The sequence below is a fragment of the Camelus dromedarius genome, chromosome 4, assembly GCF_036321535.1.
Source record: "Camelus dromedarius isolate mCamDro1 chromosome 4, mCamDro1.pat, whole genome shotgun sequence".
Lineage (NCBI taxonomy): Eukaryota > Metazoa > Chordata > Mammalia > Artiodactyla > Camelidae > Camelus > Camelus dromedarius.
This window is the reverse complement of record NC_087439.1, coordinates 71905775-71933250: the sequence shown is the minus strand read 5'-3', so window position 1 is coordinate 71933250 and position 27476 is coordinate 71905775. Positions and strand designations below refer to the sequence as shown.

General features: G+C 41.8%; 1 protein-coding gene across 1 annotated transcript in view; it reads left to right on the top strand.

The window, feature by feature from the left end:
* The first annotated feature begins 207 nt into the window (after positions 1 to 207).
* The window catches only part of LOC105099168 (aldehyde oxidase 1), a 68787-nt gene continuing 41518 nt past the window's right edge, over positions 208 to 27476 (top strand). Inside the window, exons 1-16 of the mRNA XM_010991951.3 lie at positions 208 to 464; positions 7003 to 7060; positions 9250 to 9346; positions 10812 to 10920; positions 12429 to 12555; positions 14331 to 14392; positions 15388 to 15477; positions 16119 to 16199; positions 17209 to 17353; positions 18070 to 18162; positions 18957 to 19108; positions 19296 to 19389; positions 20687 to 20796; positions 21798 to 21982; positions 22942 to 23104; positions 24768 to 24860. Coding sequence (XP_010990253.3) covers positions 420 to 464; positions 7003 to 7060; positions 9250 to 9346; positions 10812 to 10920; positions 12429 to 12555; positions 14331 to 14392; positions 15388 to 15477; positions 16119 to 16199; positions 17209 to 17353; positions 18070 to 18162; positions 18957 to 19108; positions 19296 to 19389; positions 20687 to 20796; positions 21798 to 21982; positions 22942 to 23104; positions 24768 to 24860 — 1704 coding nt within the window. The 5' untranslated portion in view covers positions 208 to 419. The remainder of the gene's footprint in view (positions 465 to 7002; positions 7061 to 9249; positions 9347 to 10811; positions 10921 to 12428; positions 12556 to 14330; positions 14393 to 15387; positions 15478 to 16118; positions 16200 to 17208; positions 17354 to 18069; positions 18163 to 18956; positions 19109 to 19295; positions 19390 to 20686; positions 20797 to 21797; positions 21983 to 22941; positions 23105 to 24767; positions 24861 to 27476) is intronic.

The following is a 27476-nucleotide window of genomic DNA, read 5'->3' as shown; positions in this document are numbered from 1 at the left end:
GCGTAGTGGGAGGAGAGGTACAAAAATCCCACCGTTCCCAGCTGGAAAGCCATTTGAAATGTGTACTCATATAAGACGACCAAAGAGATGTCTGGGACGCGCAGTACCTGCTCAGAGGCGGGGGAGTGTGGCCCAGACGCCGCGCGCCGCAGGCGAGGAGATAAAGGTCTCAGCCAATGGTCTCAGCCAGAGGGAGCGGGGCGGTGACGTCCGATATCTCGGGGAGAGTTTTCCTAGCCAGGCGCTCACGGGACTTTGGATCTTATTTGAGACTTTCTTCCTCGGGGGTGGTTGGACGTGAGGCTTCTGCAGCCCGTTCTCCCTCGCCCGGTCAGCGTCGCCGGATCCCAGGTGCCGGCGACTCCTTCTCGGGACCCTCGGACCCCGAGCCCCCGTCGTGGGACCCGCGGGCCGCCACCATGGACCAGGCGGCAGAGCTGCTCTTCTACGTGAACGGCCGCAAGGTGAGCTCGCCCTCGGCGGCCCCGCCGGGCCTCCTCGGTGCTTCAGCACCGTGCACGCACCGGGCCCTGCGGTGCACGCCAGTTTGCCTGTGCGCCACCACCTGCACCCTCGGGGCACGGAAAAGATGCGGTTTCAGGGACTGCCCTGGATCTTTGGGCCCCCGCCTTCCTGATGTTCCTTTCCCTTCCCCTTCCAAGACGCACACGCTGATAATCAACCTCCCCCGTTTCCGGCTCCCACCCAGACGCATGAAGACAAAACAAAACAAAACAAAACAAAAACAAAAACAAACAAAAAAAGACCAAGAAGAGAAGTGGCTGTTATTACTCATCAAAGTCAGCACTCCCAAATCTTCCCTCCCTCAACCCCACTCACAAACGGAACCGTCTTTCACTGGGCCTCAGCTCTCCGGTGTGTTTGGACGAGCAGAGAGCAGTTTGGAGTCGGGACAGGAACACAGAGATGAGCTGAGACCCCTCACTCCCATGTTTCCCAGGTGACGAAACTGTGACTTTCCAAAGTCACAGAGTTCCTGGCAAAGCTGAGCCAACACCCGGCTCTGGGGACTCGAAGGTCCTGACTGGGCCCACTGCTGGTGGGGCGTCTGTCCTCTCAGAAGCCAGGCTCGCTCTGCAGATCCTCTGGGACAGTTCCAGGCAATGTCCGATGTTTGGGGCAGCAAAGCCCCCTCGGAATCCTTTAAAACACCCCCACAGACGTGGCCAGAGACTCTGCTCACTCAGTATTGTCCCAGCCTATTCCGCCTACTTCGCAAGGGGGAAACCGAGGCAGGAAGGGTGAAAGGCTTCCTTAAGAGCAGACAAAGGAGCGAGGGCGGTGGTAGCTGCCTTTCACGTGCCAGCGCCCTCAGAGCCGCCTGACCCCTGCTTCTGGGTCGGGGACAGCCTGACTTTCCCAGACTGGCACGGGGGCTGCCAGAAAGCTCAGGAAGGTCGAGCATCAGGGCTCCTCACTTGTGAGGCCCCTTCTAATTTGGAATTTAGGTTTTGTATTCTTTTTCTTAAAGAGTTCTCCCTCTCCCAAACTGTGCAAGTTCCAGGCCCGGTAAAGACTTCCTCAGTCGCTGCTGCCTGGGTTCCACACTGTGTAAGATGAGCTTGTTTGTCCTGAGCTGTGTTGGGGGCTATTAGGACCCCCCTCAAAGAACTGCTCTGAGAGTGGACTGTGACAATGGGGTGAAGTGATCATACGGTGTCATTTTTTTTCTTCTTCTGCGTAACTGAATGGTACAGTAGACACAACTCTGGCATTTTCATTTGGACAAACAAGGATTCAATTCCAGCTCTTATTCTTACGGAGAAAACCTAACTTAGCCTCAGTTCCTCTGTTAAAAGGAGATAATACTACTTCCTTCACAACAAACGATAGTGAGTTTTTAATCCATTCATTTAAGGGCCTACTATATATGCCAGAGTTCCAGTGCCCTCACGGGACACAACGGAGCACAGAAATGACCAAGTCCCTGCCTGCATGCAGTTTACATCGTGCTGGGGAGACAGATGACAAGCATATAAATGAATGGAAATGTAAAATGTCAGGCGGTGATAAGTTCTAGGGTAAAGCAGAGGGAGGGGATGGAGCGTGGGCAGGTGCTTCAGGGGTGGGTGTTTAAGTCTCTCTGAGAGGCTGACAAATGTGGTGACTAGTGTGAAGTAAGGAGCAGACATCTGAGGGAAGAATGTTCCAGACTAAGGGATTGAAGGTGTAAAGATCCTCAGACATGAGGATATCTGTGTGCTCTGGGGCGGGGTGGGGGGAGATAGCACGGAGGCCGGTGGGGCTGCAGATGAGGCCAGGGCCAGGTGACTAGGCTTTGCAGGCGATGGTAACAGTTTGGTTAAATGAGGAAATGGGTGTTTGAGTCTAGTTTCTTCTCCCTCTCCTCCTTCCCCTGCTCCCAAACAAATGTTAGTGGAATTTTTAACATAATGACTAACAATAGTTTGTGCTCTGTTGATTTTTTTTTTTAAATGGATAAACTTGTTCTTATCTATGGGTTTGTTTTAGCTATGTGCCAAATATCATGTGATCATTTGGAAAGTGCACCCTAGAGATATCGATTTGTTTTGGCAATTACCCTGTTGCAAGAAAGTGTTACCCGTAACCTTTCCTGCCCCTCCCTTTCAAATTCTGTTAGGTGTGTGCCTCAATCCCAGCAAGCAAGCCTGACTGCCACATGGATGCAATTCAAGTCTCTGTTTCAGAGGATGAGGGGATGTTGAGAAAAGTGAGAGAGAGAGAAAAACAAAAACAAAAAACCACCAGGAAAGAGGGACCTTGTAATCAAACATAACCTCTGGGATTCAAATCTTGCCCTTGAAAGGAAGCTTAGAAGCCACTTAGGAGACTCTGGATGACGTGATTGACCTCCGGTCTGTACTTTGTGCAAAATCCTCGCAAGTCACCATAAGATGTCATTGGGCAGGGGCTCAGGCCATGCATGCTGGTCAGAGATCTAGTTGCAGAGAGATTTCTGAAATCTTACTTTCTCCGCTAGGAGCCCCCAGAGCAAGTGGCCCTGTTAACATGGAGTTTGAGGGACGAAGAGCCCATGAATAAATTATACCCTAGATGCCACTCTCAAACACAGGTCAGGAACTGAAGTGTGTCATTCTACGAGGCAGCGAGGTATAGAGATCAAAGCTGTGGGTTTTGGAACTAGTTAGGCGTGAATTTGAGTCCTGTGCTGCCTGCTCTGCCACTTTGCAGCTCTGGGGTCTCCAGCAAGTTGCTTAATGTCTCTGAGCCTCAGTTTTCCCCTCTGCAAATTGAGACTAATAACAGCACCTTCCCCCATGGATTTGGAGTGAAGATTAAATTCCATGGAGAGTGGCTAGCAAGGTGCTTGGCACACAGTAAGCACTTGATATGTGGAAATGATTGTTTATATCTGGATTGGGAAATAATTCACTTCATGTGTGGGTAGAGCCAAAACCAGCCCAGAAGTGTCAGGCGGGCTAAAAAGCAGTCATCAAGCATTATTTACTCAACAAATGTAGGGTCTTGTTGTAAGTTTAGGAATCTGGAAATAGCTGTCCCTTGGCTAGTGTTTCCTGGGGTTTGGGTTTGCAGGGCTGAGAGGAAATTTCTGGGCTGCCAGGATGGCTATAATAAGTCAGAGAAAACTGGAGAAGGATAGGTGGAGATGGCTAGGCAGGAAGAACCAACAATTCAAGTGAATTTTAAAGCAACCAGGAGCTCAAGCTGAAGTGTCCTCGCTGGTTGTCCCCTCAGGCCTCTGTCCCTGTTCTAAGGCCGCTGGGGGCATGATCCTTCTCCCCCCACTGTGCCCCACGATACACACCTCTTTCTTCCCTCCTCCTCTCAGCTTGTCCTTATTTTTCCATTCTTTCATCCCTTTCTCTCTCCTCCTAACCTCTTTTCTCTTTCTTCTTTCTGCCTCTCTTATCTGGCAAGGCCCCCTTCACACATAGGTCACATGCCCTGTGCAAAGGAAGGCGATTTTTCAACTTTTTTCAACATGAACTTCACATCTCCTGAAGGACCGTGGAGATACAGAGGGTCACACGCTACCCTTGCAACACACAAGGCTGTACTGAGACGGAAACATGAAACATGCAATGACCCTGACCCGAGAACTGGCATCATTTCTCCCAACCAGAGTCAGTGAGAATAACTCTGTTCCTCATTCCCTCCTGCCCTCCTCTTCACCCCCACCCCCAGCCACCATGTGAGCCCTGACCTCCCTGTTTCATTTCAAGACCTGCCAGGACAGGGTGTACACTGGATCCCTGCCCCTACTTCCCGCCTTCAAATGTGCCATCTGCCAAATCAAGAAAAATAAACACATTTCATGCCAGTGGCACTTTGAGCCAGGCTCCAATCTCTTGAAACATCTCCTGGAAAAATACCCAAACAAACAAGGCCTGTTCTTCCATTAATTCCTTCCAAAAATACACAAATATCTCTCAAGCCTAAAATGCTATTCCTTATTAGTCAGATCCTGTCTCTCCATTAAAATTGGGCTTCTATGGAGTCACCATCATTTGTGTGAATTAGAGTTAGTTCCAACTGCGAATGACACAAATTCAAAACTAAGTGGTTCAAACAAGATACAAGTCATTTTTACTTTTACATAAAGGATATCTAGGGAGAGACATTGTGGGGCTGATCCAGAAGCTTCATGGTGTCATCTGAAACTCAAGTTTCTTCTCTTTTTTCTTCTATTGCCATTGACATTTTGCTTTATGGTCTAAAATGGCTGCTGGCATTCTAGCCATTTCATCTTCATTCCAGGCAGCAGGAAGGAAGAAAGGGAGAAAGCATGCTGGGATAGACAACCAGCAGTTTCTGCCACCATTATTGGCTCTTGTCTATTTTTCTTTCTTTCCTTCTGTTCAAAAGTCCCAGTCTGTGAGAATTTATCCCTTCCTCTTAAGTGTTCTCATTGCAAATTGTACATATCAAGTTATTCATTTAAATTAATTCACATTTATTACATCCTTATCATATATCCCAAGCACCTAGTTCCATGTTTGACATAAAGAAGAATAATGGAAGATGGTTTCTCTCAGGATCAAAAGAGGCTTATGCATTCCCAGCGTAGAATAGAAATGTTCTATGAAAAATATGTGGACATTGGCCATGGGAACACGGAGGAGGACGGCCACCTGAAGCAGACAGTGGGAAGGGTGTATTAGATGGCAGCACCCTTACATGAGAGAACATTTGGGTAGGGCTTTGAGTGACATGCAAAATTCTGCCAAGTGGAGAAGAGAGGGAGGACTTTCAGGATGGAAGGAATCCTATAAGCAAATGTAGTGAAGGGCAAAAGTCTCTGTACTGCTGGGACTGGCCAGTTCTCCCATGTGACCAGAGTTCAAGATGCATGGGTTGAGTGGCAGATGATAGAAAGTTTATCAAAGAAGACTTGTAGTCTCTGCCAAAGAGTTTGAATTTCTTCTTGTATTCCAAGGGCTCTTGAATAGAAATTCACCTAAGACTCACCAAGTGTACTCATTAAAGATCCACATTTTCTTGTTCCTTCTCCTAGAAATCCTGACTCAATAGGGAATTCATTTTAACAAGCACCTTGAGTGATTCAGGAATTCCCAGCACAGCAATTCGGCAACCAGGACCTGGGTGTTAAATTTAGGCAGATTTGGGAGTTGATCAGATTTGGATTTTAGAGAGGTCGCTCTGGTAGTGGTATAGAGTGTGGCATTGCAGGTGCCAAGGATGGAAGCAGGAGATCCTTTGGGCAGCTGTTACAATTGTTCAGGCCAGAAGTAATAAGAATTGATTTCAGGGAGTGACAGCAGAAGTGAAGGGTGTTTAGAGAATTATTTTGGAAGTGTCAATTGGTGACAGTAATTGTGGTGGATTGAAGGAAAGAAAATGTTGAAAACAGCTTGAGTTTTTCAGCTTAGGTGACCCAGCAGATTGTGAGGTTCTTAAACAAGTTAAGACAAAGAAGGGAAGAGGTAAGTTTGGGAAATAAAAATCAAGAGTTCCATTTGAGGGCCAATTAAGTTGGAGGTGCCTGTGTGTGCTCTGCACTTTTCCTTCTATTATAGTATGTGTACACACACACAATCACATCTCTCTTACTATATTACAGATTCCTCTAGGGCACAAATCTGACCTTGGTAGTTGGCACATGCCTCACTTTGCCCAGCCTACGGCCACTTAGAATTGAAGGTGAGGAGGCATTTGTAGAAGAAACACATATCCCCTTCTCACCTAATTTCCAGAAGGGAAAATTGGTATAATGTGGTGAAAGATGAACTCTACTTCTGAAATTGTAAAATTGTAGAATTAAAATGCTTCTGTTTGTGGATCTAAAAGACATCCAAATTTGTAATAAAAAAAAAATAGAAAGCATGATCATTTGGGAAAACATAACCATTCATGACATTTCAGTCACGCCATCCATTGGGCACCACTGTTCAGTCTGCCATGTTGCTGGGCTGCCCATGCAAACTTGCTTCTTAACTGTTCCTTGCTTGCATATCTTTGTATCACTTGGCACACACATTTATCTTCTCCTTTGTCTCTTTGATTTGGGAGCCAAGGTTGGTTGTGTGCTCTTTCTGGAAACTGTAATTCTTTGAAAATGATAAACAAGTCCTTAAAAAAAAATCTGTATCACTTTCTCAGAGGTTATTCTCTTCCAGCAGCTCCATTCCCCACCCCCTGTCTTCTGTATCCTGTTCTACGAAAATCTTTTCCCTCACTTGCTTCAGACTTTCTAGAAGTTGGACAGTAGTCACTAGGGTTTCTGTTAGTAGAAACAACCACTGTCTTAGAGACCAGTGATGATTCAGAACCAAGGACGGTGGCAAAGTGGTGGTGGGGCCCAAGATTTAGACTTTACACTTACAAGAGTTGACTTGTAAACCACAGGTGTTCCATAAACAATGAATCAAGTTGAAAATATGAGTAGATGAATTAATTAACATGAATTTCTATGAAATTTGTATGAGCCCGCCAATGTAAATATCACAGTAGCTCTCTCAACTCTGTGCATGTAACTCCAATATTCTTTTGGTACAGGTGCTAGAAAAAAATGTCGATCCTGAAACAATGCTGTTACCATACCTGAGGAAGAAGCGTATCCTTTGCTTTGAGTGTGTGTGTGCATGTGTGTGTGTGTGTGAGATGTGTATAGCTCTGATACACTTTCAGAGCCACACTTAGTCGCATTCCCTACTATAGTTTTATGTTCATCTTTGAGAAAGTCCTATATCTGGGTTTTCCAGGCAGTGCATACTTGTGCCTATCAGAAGAACCAAGTTCTTTCTAATCTCTGTTTTGGCATTACATACATTGCATAAAATGGAGAAACTAGCAATAGGAATTAAAGCGATGGATGTTAAATGGCTTAATTAAGCATTCTTTAGAATTAAGAGTCACATTATTGATATTCTATCTTCAAAGACCAATCATCATGCCCACTAGAAAAAGAGAGCACAGAAGTCTCCTGAAATGAAGGTGAAAGAACAGAAGAGAAATTAATGAAAATGTTAGTTTAGAAAAACTTTCTAAATAAATGTCATCTAAGGAGTGGATTCTTATCCTGCTGTGCGTGAACTCCAGTGGGCTTCCAGAGGTCTGCAGATCCCACTACGTTATATGTCAAATTGTATGACAATGGGAATTTGTACATTTTTTCCCCTGGAGAGAGTGAAATTCCCAAAAGCGTATGAAACTCAAAAAAATCAATGAGGGGAGGGTATAGCTCAGTGGTAGGGTGCATGCTTAGCATGCATGAGGTTCTGGGCTCAATCCCCAGTACCTCTGTTAAAAAGTAAATAAATAAAAATAAATAAACCTAATTACCTCCCCTCCAAAATTTTTAAAAATAAATTTAAAAAATAAAAAACAAAAACATCAATAATTATCTTCCAGAAGTCATTCAAGATTTTTGGACATGGAAGCAATGAATCCTAATTTCCTGGTTATCCATGGTACCAGTGTAACAATTAAGATTTGATTCACTATTGGGACAGGAAGTCCCAATAGCAGTAAACAAGATAGAAGTTTATTTCTTTCTCATTGTGTTATTTCAGGTTCTCTGGGAAGCAGTCACCAAGAAAAATGAAATTAAATGTGCAAGGGTTTTATGAGGAAAAATGCCTGAGTGAAATAGGGAGGCTGCCCAAGAAGGCTTAGGGCATTAGACCTGCAAGGAAGAGAGGGGAGAAGGCTGGGTGGAAGGGTCTCAGACTGCTGTGCAGTCTGAGACATGTTCATCAAAGCCACTGAGGATAGTTAATCCTTGTGTCTCTCTAGCACTGAGCCATTGGTGGGAGGCAACCCATGGGAGGCATGGCCTCGGTGAACACTGGGGTGATAGCACAGTGCAGCAGCTGGGTCTCTTGGTCAGTTCCCTCTATGTCGAAGGATGCCTATGAGGCACATTCTCATGGCTGTCAGACTCACATAAAGGAATCCCAAAGATAGATAGAGCCAGGCAAGCAAAGCGATGTCACAGTGTTATCAGGGACCAATCTCCTTCTATCTTGCCGCTCCACCCTCCTCAGTATGAAGCTTTTTCTCATGGTCAGAGATGACTAACTGAGGTCCAGCCATCATATCTGAATTCCAGCAAATAGGAAGAAGTAAGAGATGAAGAGGGCACCCCTTTCCCTTTGAGGACATTTCCCTCCTGGAAGTCATACACAACATACGTGCTTACACTCCATTAGCCACCATTATTAATGACCCCATGTAGCTTCAGAGGAGGCTGGGAAAATGTATTTTTTATTCTGGGCAACCATGTGTGTAAAAAATTGAGATTTCTATTACCAAGGAAGAATGAGAGAAAAGATATTGGGAAACAACTGGCAGTTTCTGCCACTGAGAAGCAGAGAAATAAGGCAAACATCGATAATATGATACAAATATTCTAAGAATTATTTACAATTTGATATTCTACTTTATATGTCATGAAAGACAGATAAGGATAAGAACAGATATGCAACGTAGTCATACCTTCAAATACTCAAAGCCTTGTATGTATAGACTCTTCTTTTTTTTTTTTTTTTTTTTTTACATTTGGCCTTATTTTTGGCAACCTGAGGTCCAGGTGTTTTAAAAAGGAAGAGACTAGATATGACACACAAATGGAAATCAAGAATTTCCAAGGTTTCAAATTATAGTAGCTAAGAAATACATACATCATTTGATAAGTATCAAACTATATTTTAAGAGTCTTTGATGGTGTTGTCTCCTAAGGTCAGAGCTATTTTACAATGGAAATTATGGAAAATACATTATCCTTAACTATGCTTTTTCCAGTCCGACTCACAGGAACTAAATATGGCTGTGGAGGGGGAGGCTGTGGCGCCTGCACTGTGATGATATCACGATATGACCCCAATACCAAGAGGATAAGGTACCCAGCTGCAAAGTCCAGATACGGTTGAATTTTTGTAGTTTTGAACTTTGTTTTATTCCTTCCTTTGGTAGATATGCATTGAGCACCTATTGTGTGACAGGAACTGTGGCAGGCACTGGATACAATGAAGGGCATCAAATTATTCAGGTTCCAGCAGAAATATTACATTCTCAGCCTTCCCTGATCATCTCCTACATAGCAATGCCCCATCCCACCTCTGCAACTCCCTAGTCCCTTGGCCTGTAGCAACGTATTCATTGTGCATCTCACCAGATGTAGGTTCGTATGGATGTATTGTCTGTCTTCCCTCAACTAGAATATACGCTCTCAAGAGCAAGGATTTTATCTGTCTTGTTCACCGATGAATCCTAGTACCTAGAACTCTGCCTGGCACACAGTAGGCACTCAGTAAATATTTACATTTATTTGTAAATTAATAACATCCTTCCAGTCTTTCTTTTGTTGTATACTTACAGAAGCATACTGCATATACAATTTAGAAACTTTTATTTTTTGCTAAACTTCTCATGGATATCTTTTCAAAACAATAAATGTAATTTTAATGGCTATGTATGTTTCCTTGTTTGACTGTACCAAAACCAATCCCCAAATAGTGATCAGTTAGATTATTTTTTGCTTTTCATTATAATAAGCAATGCATCTGTGAGCATTCATACACATATATATATGTTTATGACTGTTTCTTTATGATAGAACCATAGAGTGGAATTGCAAGGTAAAAGAGCACATCTTTAAGTTTTTAGACCTTCCAGCAAAATGTTGCTCTATTAATTTCCATTCTTAGCAGCAGTATCTGAGTTTTATTTTCCTAAACTTTTGCTAATAATGCATATTAGGTTTTTTTTAATCTTTGATAAAAATGGTTTCTTACTGCTTAATTCGAATCACTCTTGATTGTTTTTGAGGTTGAACATTCATTTCATGTATTTATTGGCCATAGATAGTTCTTTTTGGTGAATGAGAACATTTTATAAAGGAGTCATTTTGAGTTGGACATTTTCTAGCCATAGGTTTGTGAAATTGAGGAGCTTTGTATTTCACATGCTATTTCTTTTTCTGAAGCACAATATCAAATTAACTTTGTTGCCAACCAACCCCTGGCCCAGCGTTTGCTTGGAAGATGGAATATGGTCTAGGTGGCTAGAGTGGAGAATGTCAGCCCTTCATTCAAGAGAAGAAAAAACACAGTTAGTGGAAATTGTTCTGGAGTTAGAATTAGGAGGCCTAATTTGAATCTTGTCTCTGACAGTCCAGCTGTGATCCTGAGCAAATCACCCTGACCCTCAGAGTCGTCTTCTGTAAAATGGTTATAAGCTAAGGACAAAATGTGTATGCCTGGGATATTATACAAAACCTGCCATATTGGAAGTATGCAGTGAATGCTCTGTCCCCTTTCCCACTGAATACAATGTTGTTTGTGTTTCTCTTTTTCATTCTAAAGACATTATCCAGCCAATGCCTGTCTGCTTCCCATCTGTTCTCTGTATGGTGCTGCTGTCACCACAGTAGAAGGCGTAGGAAGCACCAAGACCAGGATTCATCCTGTTCAGGTGAAGTTGTGCCTCTTCTTCATAGGGTTTCTGTGCTTCGAAAACCATTAATGACATGATGAGTTCCTGAAATTAATACAGTAGAGCAGTGGGCCCTGCTGCTTGGTCACAGCCAACAGATGACACCAAGCTGGGAGCAGGAGTGAACGTCTGGACGCCTTGTGTCTGACACCTTGGAAAAATACTTTTGAAAGACTAGAGGACCTTCTCTTTTTAAAGAAAACCCTGACATCACTGGCTTTGTTTTCTATATTCTAATTAGATGGGACCTATCCACCTTACATGTTCCAAACTTATAAAGAAATGAGAGCCATGTGCACTGGGGGATATAATCTCATTTTTTATATGTAAAGGGGAAAATAATGTGATTTTATAGCTGAATGAAAATCTCAGCCACCAAAAAGATTTGTTAAATTCAATTTCTTCAAAAGATAGATAATAAGAGGTGTCAATGAATTCTGAGGCTTTCTCCTAAGGAGACACCGTGTTAGAACTTTGCCTCAAGTGAAAGGGCACCTCAGGTTCCTGATGCTTTCAGTTATTTGCCCGGAAAAATGCTGTTGCTACTTGTTTTTATCTAAATTAATGAGTACCACCTAAGAGGTGAGGATAGAGGAGGAAAAAATTAGAGGCAACATAGAAAATGGTCAGACTTCAAATTCCCTGGGCTTGAAGAAATCTTGCATTCTGTTTGTCTTCTATGAAACCTCATTACCTAGAGGGAGCAGATTCTGTCTGGATGCGCCTGTGAGACTTGGCTGGTCAGAGACATGAAAACACCCTTTCATGTAGTACCCGCTGCCGTGTTCTTGGCTGCAAGGTAGCCAGATGACAGCTTCCCAAATGGGGTGGCACCCTTGAAGTTTGACTCCAAAGAGAAAATACTGGGGCAGGAGCGAGGGAGATTTGGAAGAGAAATCAAGGCAGTGTGTCTCCATCTTGATTGTTTCTTGGATTAACAATGGCACTTTGTAAACAAATTCTGTGTGCTACAGCATGAGGGCAATAGTGGGCAGATAAAGGTACGTGGGAAATACTTGAAGATTTTGTTTTTGTTTTTGTGTTTTTCCCCTCAGCTTGAGTAGAATCCATTTTATTTCCCTGAAGGACTTTCAGAGAGTAACCTTTATCTCAGTGATTCTCATTCTGGAGTGCAAATTGAAACACTCAGGAACCTTTGAAAAACATATGTCTGTGCCCCACCCCCAGAGAGTCTCAGTCAACTGGTCGGGGGCACTGCTTGGCCCTCGGAAATTTTAAAGCTCCCCTGGTGATTCTGAAGGCCGAGAATCTTCGATTAAGCTCAAACTCTGATGAGGCCCAGTAATCACGGCCACCTCAGCCCAAGAAAGGGAGACATGAAGGATGAGAAGGATTTTCTGGCGCCTCTTCTCCAACTTTAATGTGCAGATGAGCCACACGTGGGAATCTTATTAAAATGCAGGTTCTGATTCAGTAGGTCTGGGATGGAATCTGATTCTGCATTTCTAACCTTTCTATGCTTCCAGGAAAGGATTGCCAAATGTCATGGCACACAGTGTGGCTTCTGCACTCCTGGGATGGTGATGTCCATCTACACACTGCTGAGGAACCACCCAGAGCCCACCCTGACTCAACTGACTGATGCCCTTGGCGGTAGGTTGTGTGTGTGTGTGCTTTTATTTTTATATAATGATGATGATAGCTTATGATATTGGACACCTGCCGTGTGCCACATACAGCGTTAAATGCTGTATAAACACTACCTCATTTACTCTTTATAACAACTCTATAAGGTGGGCATTATTTTTTTTTAAGATGGGCATTACTGCTATGCCCATTTTATAGATGGAGAAACTAAGGTTTAGAGAGTTACTTATTCAAAGTTATACCACCAATAACTAGAAGAGTTAGTTTGTCCAAATCAGGATTCAAACAAGAGCCACACATTGCACTTGGCTGATACATTTCCTAAGTCTCTCTTAATCTATAAGTGTCTCCTCCCTTTTTTGATTTGCTTGTTGTAATAATCACTACAAAGCCAGTTTATTCATTCACCCTTGGAAAGAGACCAGTTATTTCCTCATGCTGCTCTCTCCTATTGGGTGGGTGCTCTCAGGACCATATTAAATATCAGAGGGTTCATGATGAATATAACGTGAAATCAGAGAGACTGAAACTGTCTGAGGATACTTATTTCAAAGAACTGCCATTACGTGGAGCTAGTTTAGCAGGTGCAGGAGCTAGCGTGTGGATGGGTGGAGATCTTCACTAACAAGACTCTAAACAATTCTAAAGAGTAAGCGCCTCCCAAATCCTATTTCTGCTGAAACTCTCCTTGCCTCTACTTGTCTGTGTCTCCTGTCTCCCCAAGACTTTATTTCTCTGCTGGAGAACGTGGGCCTAAAGCTCATGTGTTTGGTTCCTCTGCAAAAGTGTTCCATGGAAGACAGGACTAGACAGCAGTAGAAAGGGGCGATGTGGCACAGGAACTGTCTTCTCTCTGATTTCCCTTAGGTCTTGTTATGCATTTGATCTCATGGCCGTTTATGATGTGAACAAGTGACAAGGGGTTCTCAAATTTTAGGGTGCTTAAGACTTACATGGCGAGTTTGTACAGAATGAAGATTCCTGGGCCCCAGCCCCAGAGAGCTTGCTTCAGTGGCTTTGTTTTCTAAATCAAGCCCAGATTTGGAGGTTGGAGGAGAATGCGGCACCTGGACCACCATGAGAGAAACACTGGCTAATGATTTATTGTAAAAGGATTGTGCTCTCAATTGCTCCCAAAGTTTAAAAACTGCCTTTGCTGCTGAATGCTGCCTTTCCTCTTTCTATCATCTGAAGCTTAGCTCTTTTTTTTTTATGTAACTCCAAACCATTAGTTTGTTTGTTTATTTATTTGTTTTTTGTTGAAGTATAGTCAGTTTACAAAGTTGTGTCAATTTCTGGTGTACAGCACATTTCTTCAGTTATACATGAATATACATATATTCATTTTCATATTCTTTTTTACCATAAGCTACTACAAGATATCGAGTATGGTTCCCTGTGCTAGACAGTATAAGCTTGTTTATCTATTTTATATATACCAGTCAGTATCTGCAAATCTTGAACTCCTAATTTAAATGTGTCTGTAGACCAAGAGTTTGGGGCTTGAAATCATTGTGTTCTCTAAGCACCCATCAAAAGCAGAGAGTTTAAAAAACTGTACAAGAAGAAAGTCCAAATAGCTCAGTTATTAAACTCTACCTCAAGACTCTCAACCAAATACCCAACATTGCTGACAAAAAAAAAATCTAATTTTGTGGATTTAGTGGAATGTGGAGCAGGGCTTCCTTCTTGGATGGAGGTCCTTACTTCCATCGTACATTTGGCAGACTCTGCCTCCCTCTAGGCTGTTTGAGTAACAGAGCTGGGTTTTTCTCCTTCAGGTAACCTGTGCCGTTGCACTGGATACAGGCCCATAATTGATGCATGCAAGACTTTCTGTAAAGTAAGTAGAAAGGAGCATTTTATTGAGTATATTTTTTTCCCTACCAAAACAAAATGGTAGATGTAGGCAGGTGTGATTAGAAGAACAGCCCATTGTTACTAATATAGGACTGCTTCTTATCTCAAGGCCTGTAATTGTGATTCGTTACTTGATCTTGGGCAGGGCGCCCAGCTTTATTCATGAGCTTGCCCTGGTCGCCACACAACGAGCACCTGAGCACTTTGACACTGGCTATGGGTCATTGTCCCAAGGGGTCTTTCCTGACCTGTTTCGGTCAGATACCTGCCCTGGTGCTCCTGCAGTCCTCTGAACAAGCCCTGTCACAGTGCTGGTCCCACAGTGGTGTATTTGCCCATGTGCTCTTCCATCTCTTCACCAGAAGGTGGTCTGCTTGACAGAAGATGCTGTGCATCGCCAGGGCTGGTCATCATGCACGGTTTGAATAGAAACTCAATCAACGTTTGTTGAATGACTAGATGAACAAACAACCTTGAAATAAGGGACATAAGATGGCCCTTTGGAAGTTAAATTATGAAATCAGTACATCATAAATAAGAACAGAGTGATAATAATACTTATTAGTATTTGTTGTTAAGAAAATATTAAATATTATTAATATTACCAATCAATCATTGTGAATATTTATTGCTATTTGCCAGACTTTGTTATAAGATATTTACAGCATGGTGACTATAGTTAATAATACTGTGTTGTGTGCTTGAAATTTACTAAGAGAGTAGATCTTAGGTGTTCTCACCACACACACACACATACACACACACACACACACACACACACACACACACGGTTACTATGTGAGGTGATGGATGTGTTAATTAACCTGGTTGTGGTAATCATTAACAAAGTATACCTATGTCAAATAGTCACGTTCTGCGCTTTAAATATAGATGACTTTATTTGTTAATTATACTTCAATAAAACTGAAAAAAAAAGTAGAATCAGCAATAAATTTTATTTGTTTTTTTACCCACTAGACTTCTGGCTGCTGTCAAAGTAAAGAAAATGGGGTTTGCTGTTTGGATCAAGGAATAAATGGATTACCAGAATTTGAGGAAGGAAATGAGGTCAGTGAAATGTAAATTTTTTATAAGGTTTCCCCAGGACATGAGCAGAGACCAACTTACTTTTAGAGAGAATAAATGGCTGCCCAAGTTGACTGATCTGAGGTGTGTCACATGTCCCCTCTCCCATTCTCACTCCATCTCTGTTAAAAAAAAAAATCTATCCCAACAACTTCGTCCTCATTCCAGACATTACTCTCGGTCATGTGCGGCTAGCTATAGGAGGGAAAGCGCATGGATCTCTTAATGTCTCTTAGTTTAAAAAAAAAAAGTCCTTTTTCAAGTTTTTTTCAAGTGGAGATGTCAGGGAAATAAAAGAATAGGGAGTGACAGGAGAGGGGGTGATTCAGGGAAATGTTCTAGTTCGCAGCTGTGCATGGTGCTGCTGCAGGCCTCCTCTGCTTCCCCAGACTCCAAAGAGAGCGTGCGGGGGCTGAGGGCTTTGGAGACCCTCAGGCACCTGCACTGAGGTGCTGGTGGCTTGGTCTGTGTCAGGACCACTTAGAGCCCAGGTACCATGGCTGACTAGCTGGCTTTTTGTCTGTCTGCTCTGTGTCTGTCTTCTTCTGACCTTATTCCACGAAGGATTTGAAGTGGTTGGAGTTGCCTGATGACAATAACTTCTGATACTTTCTCTTTTTAAGACAAGTCTAAAACTCTTCTCAGAAGAGGAGTTTCTGCCATTGGATCCAACTCAGGAATTGATATTTCCTCCCGAGCTAATGGTAAGTGAGGCAAAGTTGAGCTCGTCCTAGAAGAATTCATGGTGAAGTGTCAGGAGGGACATCTGCTTAGGAATCCTCTTGAGAGCTGTTTGGCAAATGAGTAATATCCACCTGGTATCCTCAGCCCAAGGTCTAAAGAGTGTGGGACCGAGGCAGACGTTGGGGGATGAGGGTGGAGTCACCCCCAAGGGACAGTTGAATGTGAGAAGCAACAGACAGTATCTATAAAAAATGTCCTAAAATGACATCACAACATCTATTGTATTCTTCCACAAATATTCTGACAGAACTAAGCATGTTAAAATATTTTTTTCATATCTAAATAGGGTTTATTACATGGCTACATGGATGGTTCAATATTAGGAAGTCTACTAATATAATTTATTAATAAAGATGGAGAAAAATCGTATGATCATCTCCATAGATGCTGAGAGGACATCTATTAAAATTCATCACACAATATTGATTAAATTCACCTCATAAAATATGACTTGACAGAGCCAATCTGAAGTTTGGATCTCTCTCTCAGCTAGAACTAAAAATTCTATTGGATCTATTCCATTTACTTTTATTTCAGGCTATATATAATGCTCATCAAACTGCCTGCCCACTTTGGACAAAATTCAGAGAGACATTTCATTTGTCAAATTTCTTTCCTAGCCCTGATTAATTTGTGCTATATTAGATAAAATGTAACATTTCACTGTCTTATTCGTTTGTATTTGTATTCATTTAACATTTAAGCATGTAAAAGTATTTTTAAACATTGAAATGGATTTTTCTGAGATATGAAAGCACCAAAGGGAGATATATTGGAATAGTCTCCAGAAAGAGTAAGGTGTTATTGTATTTTTATCCCGTACTCTGATTTCTAGTAAAGCTGTATTTTTAGGTCACTTTTATTTATTTTTTTAATCTCAATTTCCTTTCTTTCTTTCTATCATTAGAGCAGAAGCAGGTGGAAATGTTATTATGAGATGATCATGAATCTCTGTTGCTTTTTTGATAGAAATTGGCTGAGAAGCAACCACACAATACCAGAATTTTTCACGGTGATAGAATGACTTGGATTTCCCCAGTGACCTTGAAGGAACTTCTAAAAGCTAAAGCCAAGTATCCCCAGGCCCCTGTTGTCATGGGGAACACCTCTGTGGGTATGTAGAACCCCAGGGGCTTCTTGTGAGGAAACTTAAGGAAAAGAGCTTTGGGAGGAAAAAAAACCTCATTTATGTGTGTTCTCAGGAAAAGCAGTCTGAGATAACATTTTGAATTATTTATACTTGACTCTCTCAGCATTGCTCAACAGCCTTTCACAACTCCCGTTGCATAAGTGAACTCCTGTTGCCCTGGCAGGAGCAGCGCACAGAGCTGTACCAAGAGGTCGCTCCGTAGCACATCAGCAGCACAGCCCCAGCGACAGCTGTGCTGCCCTCCCACGTGGAGACGGGTCTGCGGCTTGTACTTGAAATTCCTCCCTGTTTCCTCTCTTAGTGATGTCTCCATGGACATAGTAGTTTTTCTTAAACTGCAGTTACAGGGTCTTTCTATTGCGTCCATTGCTAACTCAGCTTGACTTCCTGTTTCTTTGAGGATTCTCCTAAGTGTCTTCCCAAGGAGAATTTTGAGTATGCCGCAAGGGGTCTTGGATGTGTCAGCCAAGTTTTAGGACTGACACGTCCAAAGAGTTCTCCAAGTTGAGTGAAAATCCATCCAGCCATTCTCTGTGTGTGTGATTTGTCAATGAACTGATGGATAGAAAGATATGTAATTTTTATATATCTAAAGACATCAGTTTTAATCACAATTTCAAAATTTAAAAGACAGTTAGACCCTTCTTATCCTAATCTTTTTTTTTTTCCCAATCCTTTAGGGCCTGATGTGAAATTTAAAGGCATCTTTCATTCAGTGATCATTTCTCCTGATAGGATTGAAGAACTGAATGTTGTAAACTATACAGATAATGGTGAGTGTTTAAGGTCCTTGTTTTCTTAGTTAAAATGCACTTAGTTAAAATCAATTTATTTGCTTTGCTCAGCACACAAGCAGAAATAAAATTATTCCTAATTATAATATAGAGAGATTCTTTTCTTCTAAGAATGATAACATTCTGGAGGAGGCTCAGGGAAGAATTCTCTATGATTATACGAGATACTAATTGTCTGAATACTCAGATTTTCACTGAAGAATTTGTATGTCTGCCGTAGTGGAGAACTGTAACAATAATTTAATAACGGGTGCTATGCTTAATGCTGGATGGAAGATAAAAATGAGAGTCTTTGCTTTCCAGAAGCACAGTAGTAACCAAAGCAAGTTTATGTATTAAGCAGCTTACAAACTGGCTTTTCTATTTTGATAATGGAAATTGATTTAATGACAATAATTAGAAGCAATGAAATGCGGATTGGAAGTTTGGCTCTGGAATCCAATTCTTGACTCAGTCATATATTAGCTGAAAGAACTTAATCAAGTTGCTTAACTGAATCTCAGTTTCTTCATCTGAGAAATAGAGCTATTAATATTCCAAAACTTTGTTGGAATTCAAGATTCTGTGAAGCATTCAGCATAGTGCTTGAAACAGTGAGTGTTCAAAAAAATTAGCCTCCATCACCACCACCACCTCCATCACCACGATGACCACCAGTAAGCAGGGTAGCATGTATGGAACATAAAGATCCCATATCCGTAATCCAAAACCTAATGGACATTTCCAGGTCAGCAGTGATCACATAGCATTATTTACAAACGATTTCATTTCAGGGCTGACCTTAGGTGCTGCCCTCAGCCTGGCTCAGGTGAAGGACATCCTGGCTAATGTGATCCTGAAGCTCCCAGAGGAGAAGACGCAGACGTACCATGCCCTCTTGAAGCACTTGGGAACTCTGGCTGGATCCCAGATCAGGAACATGGCTGTATGTATTTGATGACAGTAAACTCTAGTGTGTCCCTTGAATGACTGTTCCTGACAAATCATGACATTTTGGTTCTTTTGGAACAGACAAAAAGAATCATTCTCCAAAGCCTTGCTTGATTCTAATTTTATCACTTGTGTTTTTATAACTACACAACTGGAGTGAAAATAATCCATTATTTAAAAAGTCTTTAGGAGGCCACATAGTGAGCCGGCATCTCGATTCAGATCTGAATCCCCTCCTGGCCGTGGGCAACTGTACCCTCAACTTGTTATCAAAAGGTAAGTGACAGCTCCTTCTTAGAGATGATTAAATCCTGCTCTGCCTATTCTTTTGCCCCTCTGGAGATTCAGGAAGTCGTTTTGAAAATGACTGTTCTTTATAATATTAGTAATTCTTCCTGCCTTTCTGGATGCTTGGAAGCTTAGTCAGTCTGGTCCTAATACACCCAGTGTCTTCATCTCTTTCTTTTGAGGACTTGTGCTGGACATTTTACCATACTGGTCACCTGACATTGGCCACATCTGTGTTGGTTAGTGTCCCGATGTGATCTGAGTAGTGGAGAGAACTCTAGGCTGTTGAGAACAATTGGGCACCTTTGTGGAAGACTTCCTCCAGGTTGTACAGGAGTGTTCTGGCACCCACATCATGCTTTGTGCTCAAACTTGATCTGTCATTGATGGAAGCCTGCAGACTTTTTCTATTGAACACTGGTTGGGCTTCATTCTATATTTACTTACTTGAGTTTTGGGAACTAAATCCAGGACTTTTCATTGATTTCTTTTATTTCAACTTGGTGAACAATTATTAGAAAGTTTTAACTGGTCCTCTGTAAGTCTGTTTTTTTAATCTAAAAATATGGACTAGCTTTTTGTTGAATACCTACTCTTCACACCACCTAAACTACAAAATTATCTTAAAGAAGATGTTACATTCAGAGTTATCAACTTAAGTAATACCCTTAAAAAATCATATATTGAAAAATGGGTTTTGTGATGTAAATATAAACATTAAAAGCTTCTTAGCTTTTATCTCAAACTCCTATTTCATTAAACAGTTCCTCCCCCAATATATTGATTAAAGAACAGAAACTCTTTAGGTGCTAAGAAAAGGTATAAACAAGTAAGACTGCATCTCCCTAGTATAAAAATTCATTAAAGGCAATTTATTCACTACTAGGGTTCTTGGTTATAAACAGTAAATGTTTGTTGAATGACTTCATTAGAATATCAAAAGGAATATTAATATCCTCTCCCTTCTTACAAAGCTCAAAATGAATTATGCTGTTCAGGAAGAGGACTGCTAAAGTCCTGTTCTATCTGACCTCTGGGCTACTCTGCTAGATATTTTTATTTATGAGCAAACAAAGAACTCAAAAAAAAAAAAAAGTGAGCCCTAGAAGGGAGGAAGCATTGCTGGATGCCATCACAGGGTGAAAGACTTTTTAAACATAGGAAGAGCAATTCTTTTCCCAAACAGTCGGTTTCCTCTGGTATTTGGTAGAATTATCCCCCAAATTTTGGAAGTTTGATTGTTTAATAGAATAGATTCCAGGGAAATTGTCATTTCTTTCCACAGAAGGAAAACGACAGATTCCTTTAAATGAGCAGTTTCTCAGAAAGTGCCCCAGTGCTGATCTCAAGCCTGAAGAAATCTTGATCTCAGTGAACATCCCCTATTCGAGGAAGGTGAGAATGTTCTTTCAATTTCTTTGTTTTCCCTGTGAGCCTACAGCTTGTCAATTCCAATGGATGGTGGGTGAAAAGAGATGTTGAGTGTTTGCAGTGGAGAATATGAGGGTTTGTGAATAGTTATTTTTCACTTGTGTTGCATACTCCCCTGTCATTCCTAGAATCAGAAGACCTTTGACTCTCTGCCTTTCTCTCTCTCTCTCTTTTTCTCTCTCTCTCCCTCCCCCAACCCAAGCTCTAAAGTTACTTTCTTAAAGATTTAAAAAAATTTTTTGTCTCGTGAGGCTTTTTCCTAAATAAGACTTGAAACATACCCCTACTTAAATCTTGGAGCTTTGAAGAGGCTATAAATTTGCAATAGAACTTAGTTGAAAGAAGAAGGACTTTGGAATCAGACTCAAGAGTGAATCCTAGCATCAGACTTACTGTGACCCTGAACTAATTACCAAATCACTCCCAGCCTTAGATATCCCATCTGTAAATGGGAATTATCAAGCCGCCTTGGAGGATGTAAGAGTTTGCTAGGGCTGCTGTAATAAAGAACCGCAGCCTGGGTGGCTTAAATCACAGACATTTATTTTTTCGCTTCTAGAGGCTAGAAGTCTGGAATCAGGGTGTTGGCAGGGTTGGTTTTCTCTGAGGCCTCCCTCCTTGGCTCATGGATAACTATCTTCTCCCTGTGTCTTCACGTGGTTTTCCCTCTGTTCATGTCTGTGTCCAAATTTCCTCTTCTTGCAAGGGTACCACCATGTTGGATTGGCACCCGCCCTAATTATCTCTTTTTTAACTTAATTGTCTCTTTAAGAACCTTAACTCTGGATACAGTCACATCCTGAGGTATTAGAAATTAGGACTTTAACATATCAATTCTGGGGGGGACACAGTTCGATCCGTATCAGAGAGTTTGACAAGGCTCAAATGAAGAAACATATACAAACTGCCCAGTGCAGAGCTGTCCCTCAGTGTTTCTACACATGCCACTTAACTTTTGCTTTCAGTGGGAGTTTGTGTCAGCCTTCCGACAAGCCCAGCGGCAGCAGAACGCGCTAGCGATAGTCAACTCAGGAATGAGAGTGTTTTTTGGAGGAGGAGACGGCATCATTAGAGAGTTGTCCATCTCGTACGGAGGCGTTGGTCCAACCACCATCTGTACAGAGAATTCCTGCCAGAAACTCATCGGAAGGTATGGAATCATGTCCTCAGACTCCAAGTAATGGAGCAGCTCTTTTTGTAGTGACATGTAATTGCAAAAAGAAAAATGCTGACTGCCTTTCTGTTAATGAGAAGGGATTCCAGTAAGATTTCATGATTATTTCCATGTGTCTTGGTACCTTCTGAAGTGGGCACCATACAATTTGTATGTGTGTATGTGTATGTGTGTGTGTGTGAGAATGACTGAGAGGCAGGGAGAACCCATCTTCTAATAGGATACAGACACAGTAAGCAAAATGAGTACATTTTCATTCTTTATTGGGAGAGAATAATTTACCATTATGAAAGCTAGATGATGGGAATTTGTTTTATAATAACTTGCTAAGTGCATTCGCATACCTGACTTTTTATTTCTGTAGATAATAGTAATAGCCAGCATTTCTTGAGCATTTACTGGTTATTGGTTACCATTTCAGAAGTAATAGAATAGTGGTAAAAAGCACGATCTTGATTGAGCCACACTGCCTGGTCCAAATCTCAGTTCAACTCCTATTACTTATGTGATCTCAATCAGCTTACTTAAATTTACAGCCCCTCAGTCTCCTTATCTGTCAAAGGGGGGTAATCGTCCCTCCCTCACAGGGCAGTTGAAAGGATTACATGAATGACTCCATGTAAGGTGCGTAAAACAGAACCTGGCAGGCAGTGATCTAGGGGGCCGTCACCCCCGGGCTGAGGACTTAACATGAGTTGTCATTTCTTTCTCCCGACCCTTCCAGGAAGTGGGATCTACTGTTATGGCCCTTTTACAGATGATGAAGTGGTGGACTCAAGCCAGACACCTTGAGAGTGATGGGCTGAGATCTGAAATTGGGTTTCCTGACCCTGGAGATTGGACTCCTTTTTCCTGCATTAAACTGTTGCTGTTTGTCTCACACGCCAGCTGAGCTGGTGAGCCAGGCTAGCAGTCTTCTCTTCTGACTCCCGCAGGCCCTGGAATGAAGAGATGCTGGACGCAGCTTGCAGGCTGATTCTGGATGAAGTCTCCCTCCCTGCCTCAGCTCCAGGTGGAAAGGTGGAATTCAAGAGGACCCTCATCATCAGCTTCCTCTTCAAGTTCTACCTGGAAGTGTCACAGATTTTGAAGAGGATGGTAGGTGGAACCGACCAGGCCTTAGCTTTCCCAGTGCTGGGGTCTCTGGGGATACCCAAAGTGGAGCCACAACCCCCTGCCAGATAGCCCTGGACTAGAATAGAAAAGACATCCCGAATCGGAAACTCATGGGCTTGTTGGGTATACGGCAGGCTGCCTGTTGGTGGGCTGGGTGTTGGGGAAGAACTGCAAGCAGAGCTTCGAGCTGTGCAGGAGTTGGCTTAACATCACCCTGTTATTTTGTTTCTGGCCCGTTGTGTGTCTGGATGGCGTTCAGAAAACTTGTTAATGGTTTGAACGCATTTTCCCTCAGAAAAGCATGTCTTCCACTTGCCAAGGTTTACTTTTGTGCATTTGGCTTTCTCCTCTGGGTATAGCTTTATTTGTCTCACCGATGAGATTGTGATGGCAGCCACTCCACGAGGTTATTGTCGTGGGTCATCATAGGAAAAGGCTTAATATGGTCCCAGTGTTTCAGAGGAGCATGGTGGAGACTGCCCGAGAGGCATCATCAGAGCAGTAACCATCCAGGCACAATTAGAGTTACAAGACTATTGGCCAGGGAGGACACAATGAAAAAAAGTTTTTTGGAATAAATTTGCTAGACCCAAAGGGAGCCTGAACCATATTGACCTCTTTAATCCCAAGCTACAACCAGCTGACCAAACCAGACTAGAAGCCAAGAACATTTCTCATGTCAGATAGAAGTTAATACGATCACTTTAAATAAAAGGCACAACGTTCTCTCTTATCATTCCTTCTGAAGGTAGCTTCTCATTACACATGGGAACAAAAAAGAACCAGAACAGTCGTATCAAAGTTTTTACAATAGAAGTTTGAAATCATACATAACTGGTGTGTTGTCACCAGGTAATCAAAAGAGGAAAAATAAAGCCAGCTGCAGGCTCCTCCAATTAATAGCAAGCAAGTACAATTTATTGGGTGAATCAAATGATATTATGTAAAGCTTCACCTTGTGGTCTTTTACCTTCTACTCAATTTCACCTATTCATTATTCCTCTACTATTAAAAATAATAGCTTTTGTTGGCTTTAATTTTCTGTTGAAGATTTTAAATTGTAAAAAATAACCATCAGGTGTACTGTTCAAGGTATTGCATCAGGACCAAATGACCCACTTCCCTCAGCTCTGTGAAGTGTTCCTCTTGGGACCCCAGAGCGCTTCCTGCTGTGGGGTCATGACAAGGATGCAGCCCTTTGCACTTTACTTCCCCTCCGGTTGCCCAGGGGGTACAGAGCAGAGTTTGATGCTCATTTGCAATCACGTACCTTGGCTCTGACTTCTTCCTGGTTTAAGAATTCTCTTCCTTTCCAACTTACTTACTTAGCTTCTACCTTCTTGTTTTACTGGTTTGTAAGTCCTAAATCGTTAAGAAAAGCATGTGAAAGAATCAAAAGAAACATAAAGATATTGAAAGTTAGTGATCTACAATGTTCACTTGGCTTTTCGTAATACGTGGTGGTATGTATGGTCCTTCAAGGGTATGTGTCCTGGATAGCAGGGAGAACCCTGCTTGTACTTCCAGGCAAGTACTTAATACATGTTAGACTTCTGAGTAGAGCTGCTTGCTAAGAACCATGCTAGCTTCCCTTCCAAGACCATTCTGGCATATTTTAAATATCTACAATGGTTTTACTTTTCAGGACCCTGTTCACTATCCTAGCCTTGCAGACACGTATGAGAGTGCTTTAGAGGATCTCCATTCCAGACATCACTTGAGTACCTTAAAGTACGAGGTTCGTGGCATTTTCTTTTTAAATTCAAGGGACCTTGGCTAAGACTTCACGTGGACATCCCACTTATCTCTCAGTGATTCTCAAGCTTTGTCAGCCTGCGCTCCCACAGCCTTCTTTAGTGTTAATTAAAATTTCAAAATCAGTGAAGCATTGTGACTGAAAGTGAAGCTAGCAATGGTCATTTTTTTCAAATGTCTGTTTTTATGTTGAAGGCCATGTGTTTTGTTCTGTGACCTTGCACCACCGACAAAAATAAGCTGCCTAATTTGCCCTGCACGCTTGCCCTTGAGATCATGGAAGTCCAAGCACAAAGTCAATTCTGTGTCAGGGCCGTGGGGCTGCTTTGATTTTATTTACAGAGCCAGTTGGAAACAGCCCCGGGAGACTGATGAAAATGCAGTAATGCTTTTCTAAAGAGCTGCTGATTTATTTCATTTGAATGTGGAGATACATCGCCCCCGCCCCATCCCCGCTCTCCAAGTGTTTTCTCTCTGAGTTACATTTTAGAGTTCAATCAAATGTAAGTTCTAAGAGCTAATTTCAAGCTCTGCTAATGAAAATTGACTATTAGAACAGAATTTCTCATAACTTTCAAATGGAATGTTCAACCACAGCATTATAAGAGTACCGCCTGAAGTCATCCTCTTGGTAAGCTGGATAAGATTCAGTATGTTTTGCCTCGAAATTATTAGCAAGATACTTTACCTGGAGAGTTTCATTAAGTCAAGAACATGAAAAAGCTTGTTGAACATTCTTTTTAAAGAATGTTCTTCCGATCTTTTGTTAGATTTAGTTATAAAAGCTTATAGTGTGTCATAATGAACAATGAAGTCGGTGTACACCTCTTCCAGTTTTAGGTTCAGTGTGTCCAAAAATTCAAATATGCCAAACACCATTGAAAGTGATCATTCTGAAAAATCTTCTCCAGTGTTCTGCAAAATACGGTCACCGTGACCTTTGGCTTATAAATTCCCTAACATTGCCTTGACCCTGGAATAAACTTCAACAACCAGAAGAACAACAACATCAAATTAATGGGCATTCAGATCATCCAAAGAGAAGTGAAAATCTTCACATAGTTTGTTACCATAGATAGCAAGGCAATTTTGGAAGCAACATATCTCCTACACAGATGAGTTTTGTTTTTGTTTTTCCTGTGGTTTTTTACACACACATACAAATATCCACATTGCTCCAGGAACTTTGGCACTCAGGACTAACATTATTTTCCCCCACATCAGTTGATTTGCTTAAAAAGCCTTTTGACCAGCAATCACCAGTTAGAGGAGACAACATTCTCCGTGGTATCTTTAGCCGTGTAACAAGTGGGAGCAAGTAATGAAATACAACCTCTTTAACCAGTAGATTCATCACAACTGACTGACAAAAAAATAAAAAGAAGTGTTGTATCTTCAGCTAAATTAATCAATTTCGTATTTATACCCATGAAAGATATATTTTGTGATTTGTCTTCAATCTTTTGGCAGGCAGGCCTCACAGTAAGGTTTCAAAAGGATTTTTTTCCCCCAAAGCTATGATGTGTTTCAGTATTTATAGTAAAAAGTATTATGTCATAGAAAACTCCCAGAGCCTTTGTCGATGTGTATGAATGTGTTTCCTTAGTGTCTAAGCTTATAAATTACCTGGAATTTTGCTCTTCAGGATAGATAAAGAAAATCTCTTTGAATTAAAAAAAAATATATATATATATATATATATGTGGGTGATTTTTCACTCAGACATTGTTCAAATTGAGAGCCTAACACAGCACCTAACATAGCGGGTGCTTCGCAGAGGGAGTCCATCCCTACCATCTGGAACAGGTCAGACCAGAGCTGAGAGAGTCCTCGTACATTTTTTTCTTTTGGTCACCATCTCAGCTCCTCAGAGGACGGGGAGAAGAGACCCACTGAGAGCACTCGGCCACAAGGACAGCGCAGTGTCCCTGGGGCTGATGTGTGCTGGGGCTGCTTCAAATCCCTGTTCGTATTGCCTGAACCCCAACATGTAAAGTTTTCTCTCATTGCCCCTATTCCCCTACATTCATGGCCTAATGTCCACCTTTATTTAATGGTGCCTAGACCAAATTCTAGATTATTTTTCTCAATAATCTTCTGCCTTTTAGTTTATAAAGTCAGGATGAACACAACCACAAACAAACAAAAAAACCTCAACCAATACTCCTTTTTTGTGCATTGTATCATAGTAACTAAGAAGTTGAAGTTTATATTCTCCTTTTAGAGAGTGGTCTTTAGAGAGTGGCTGCCTGGCTGGCAATTCTCCTGGAATCTCCCCTTCCCACTCTCCCATCACCAGCCCCACCGGCAGCCTCAGCCTTCACCCTGCTCTCTAAGCTCGGTCTACATCAGGTCTCTTAACACTTCTTTCTTTATACCTCCAATTCTTCTTCTCCCAATGACCAAGCAACTAAGAAAGCTAACGACTCTCTCATCTTTGAAATATGGGGGAGACATTATGTTTCTTAATTTCCTCTTTGGTTAATGAAGCATATTTAAGATATTTATAAAACCCATGGCAAGACATTTTACTCCATGGGTGTCTAAGAAAGAGTTACATTAGTTAATCATTACTCAAAATGCAGTTCCTTTGTCTTCA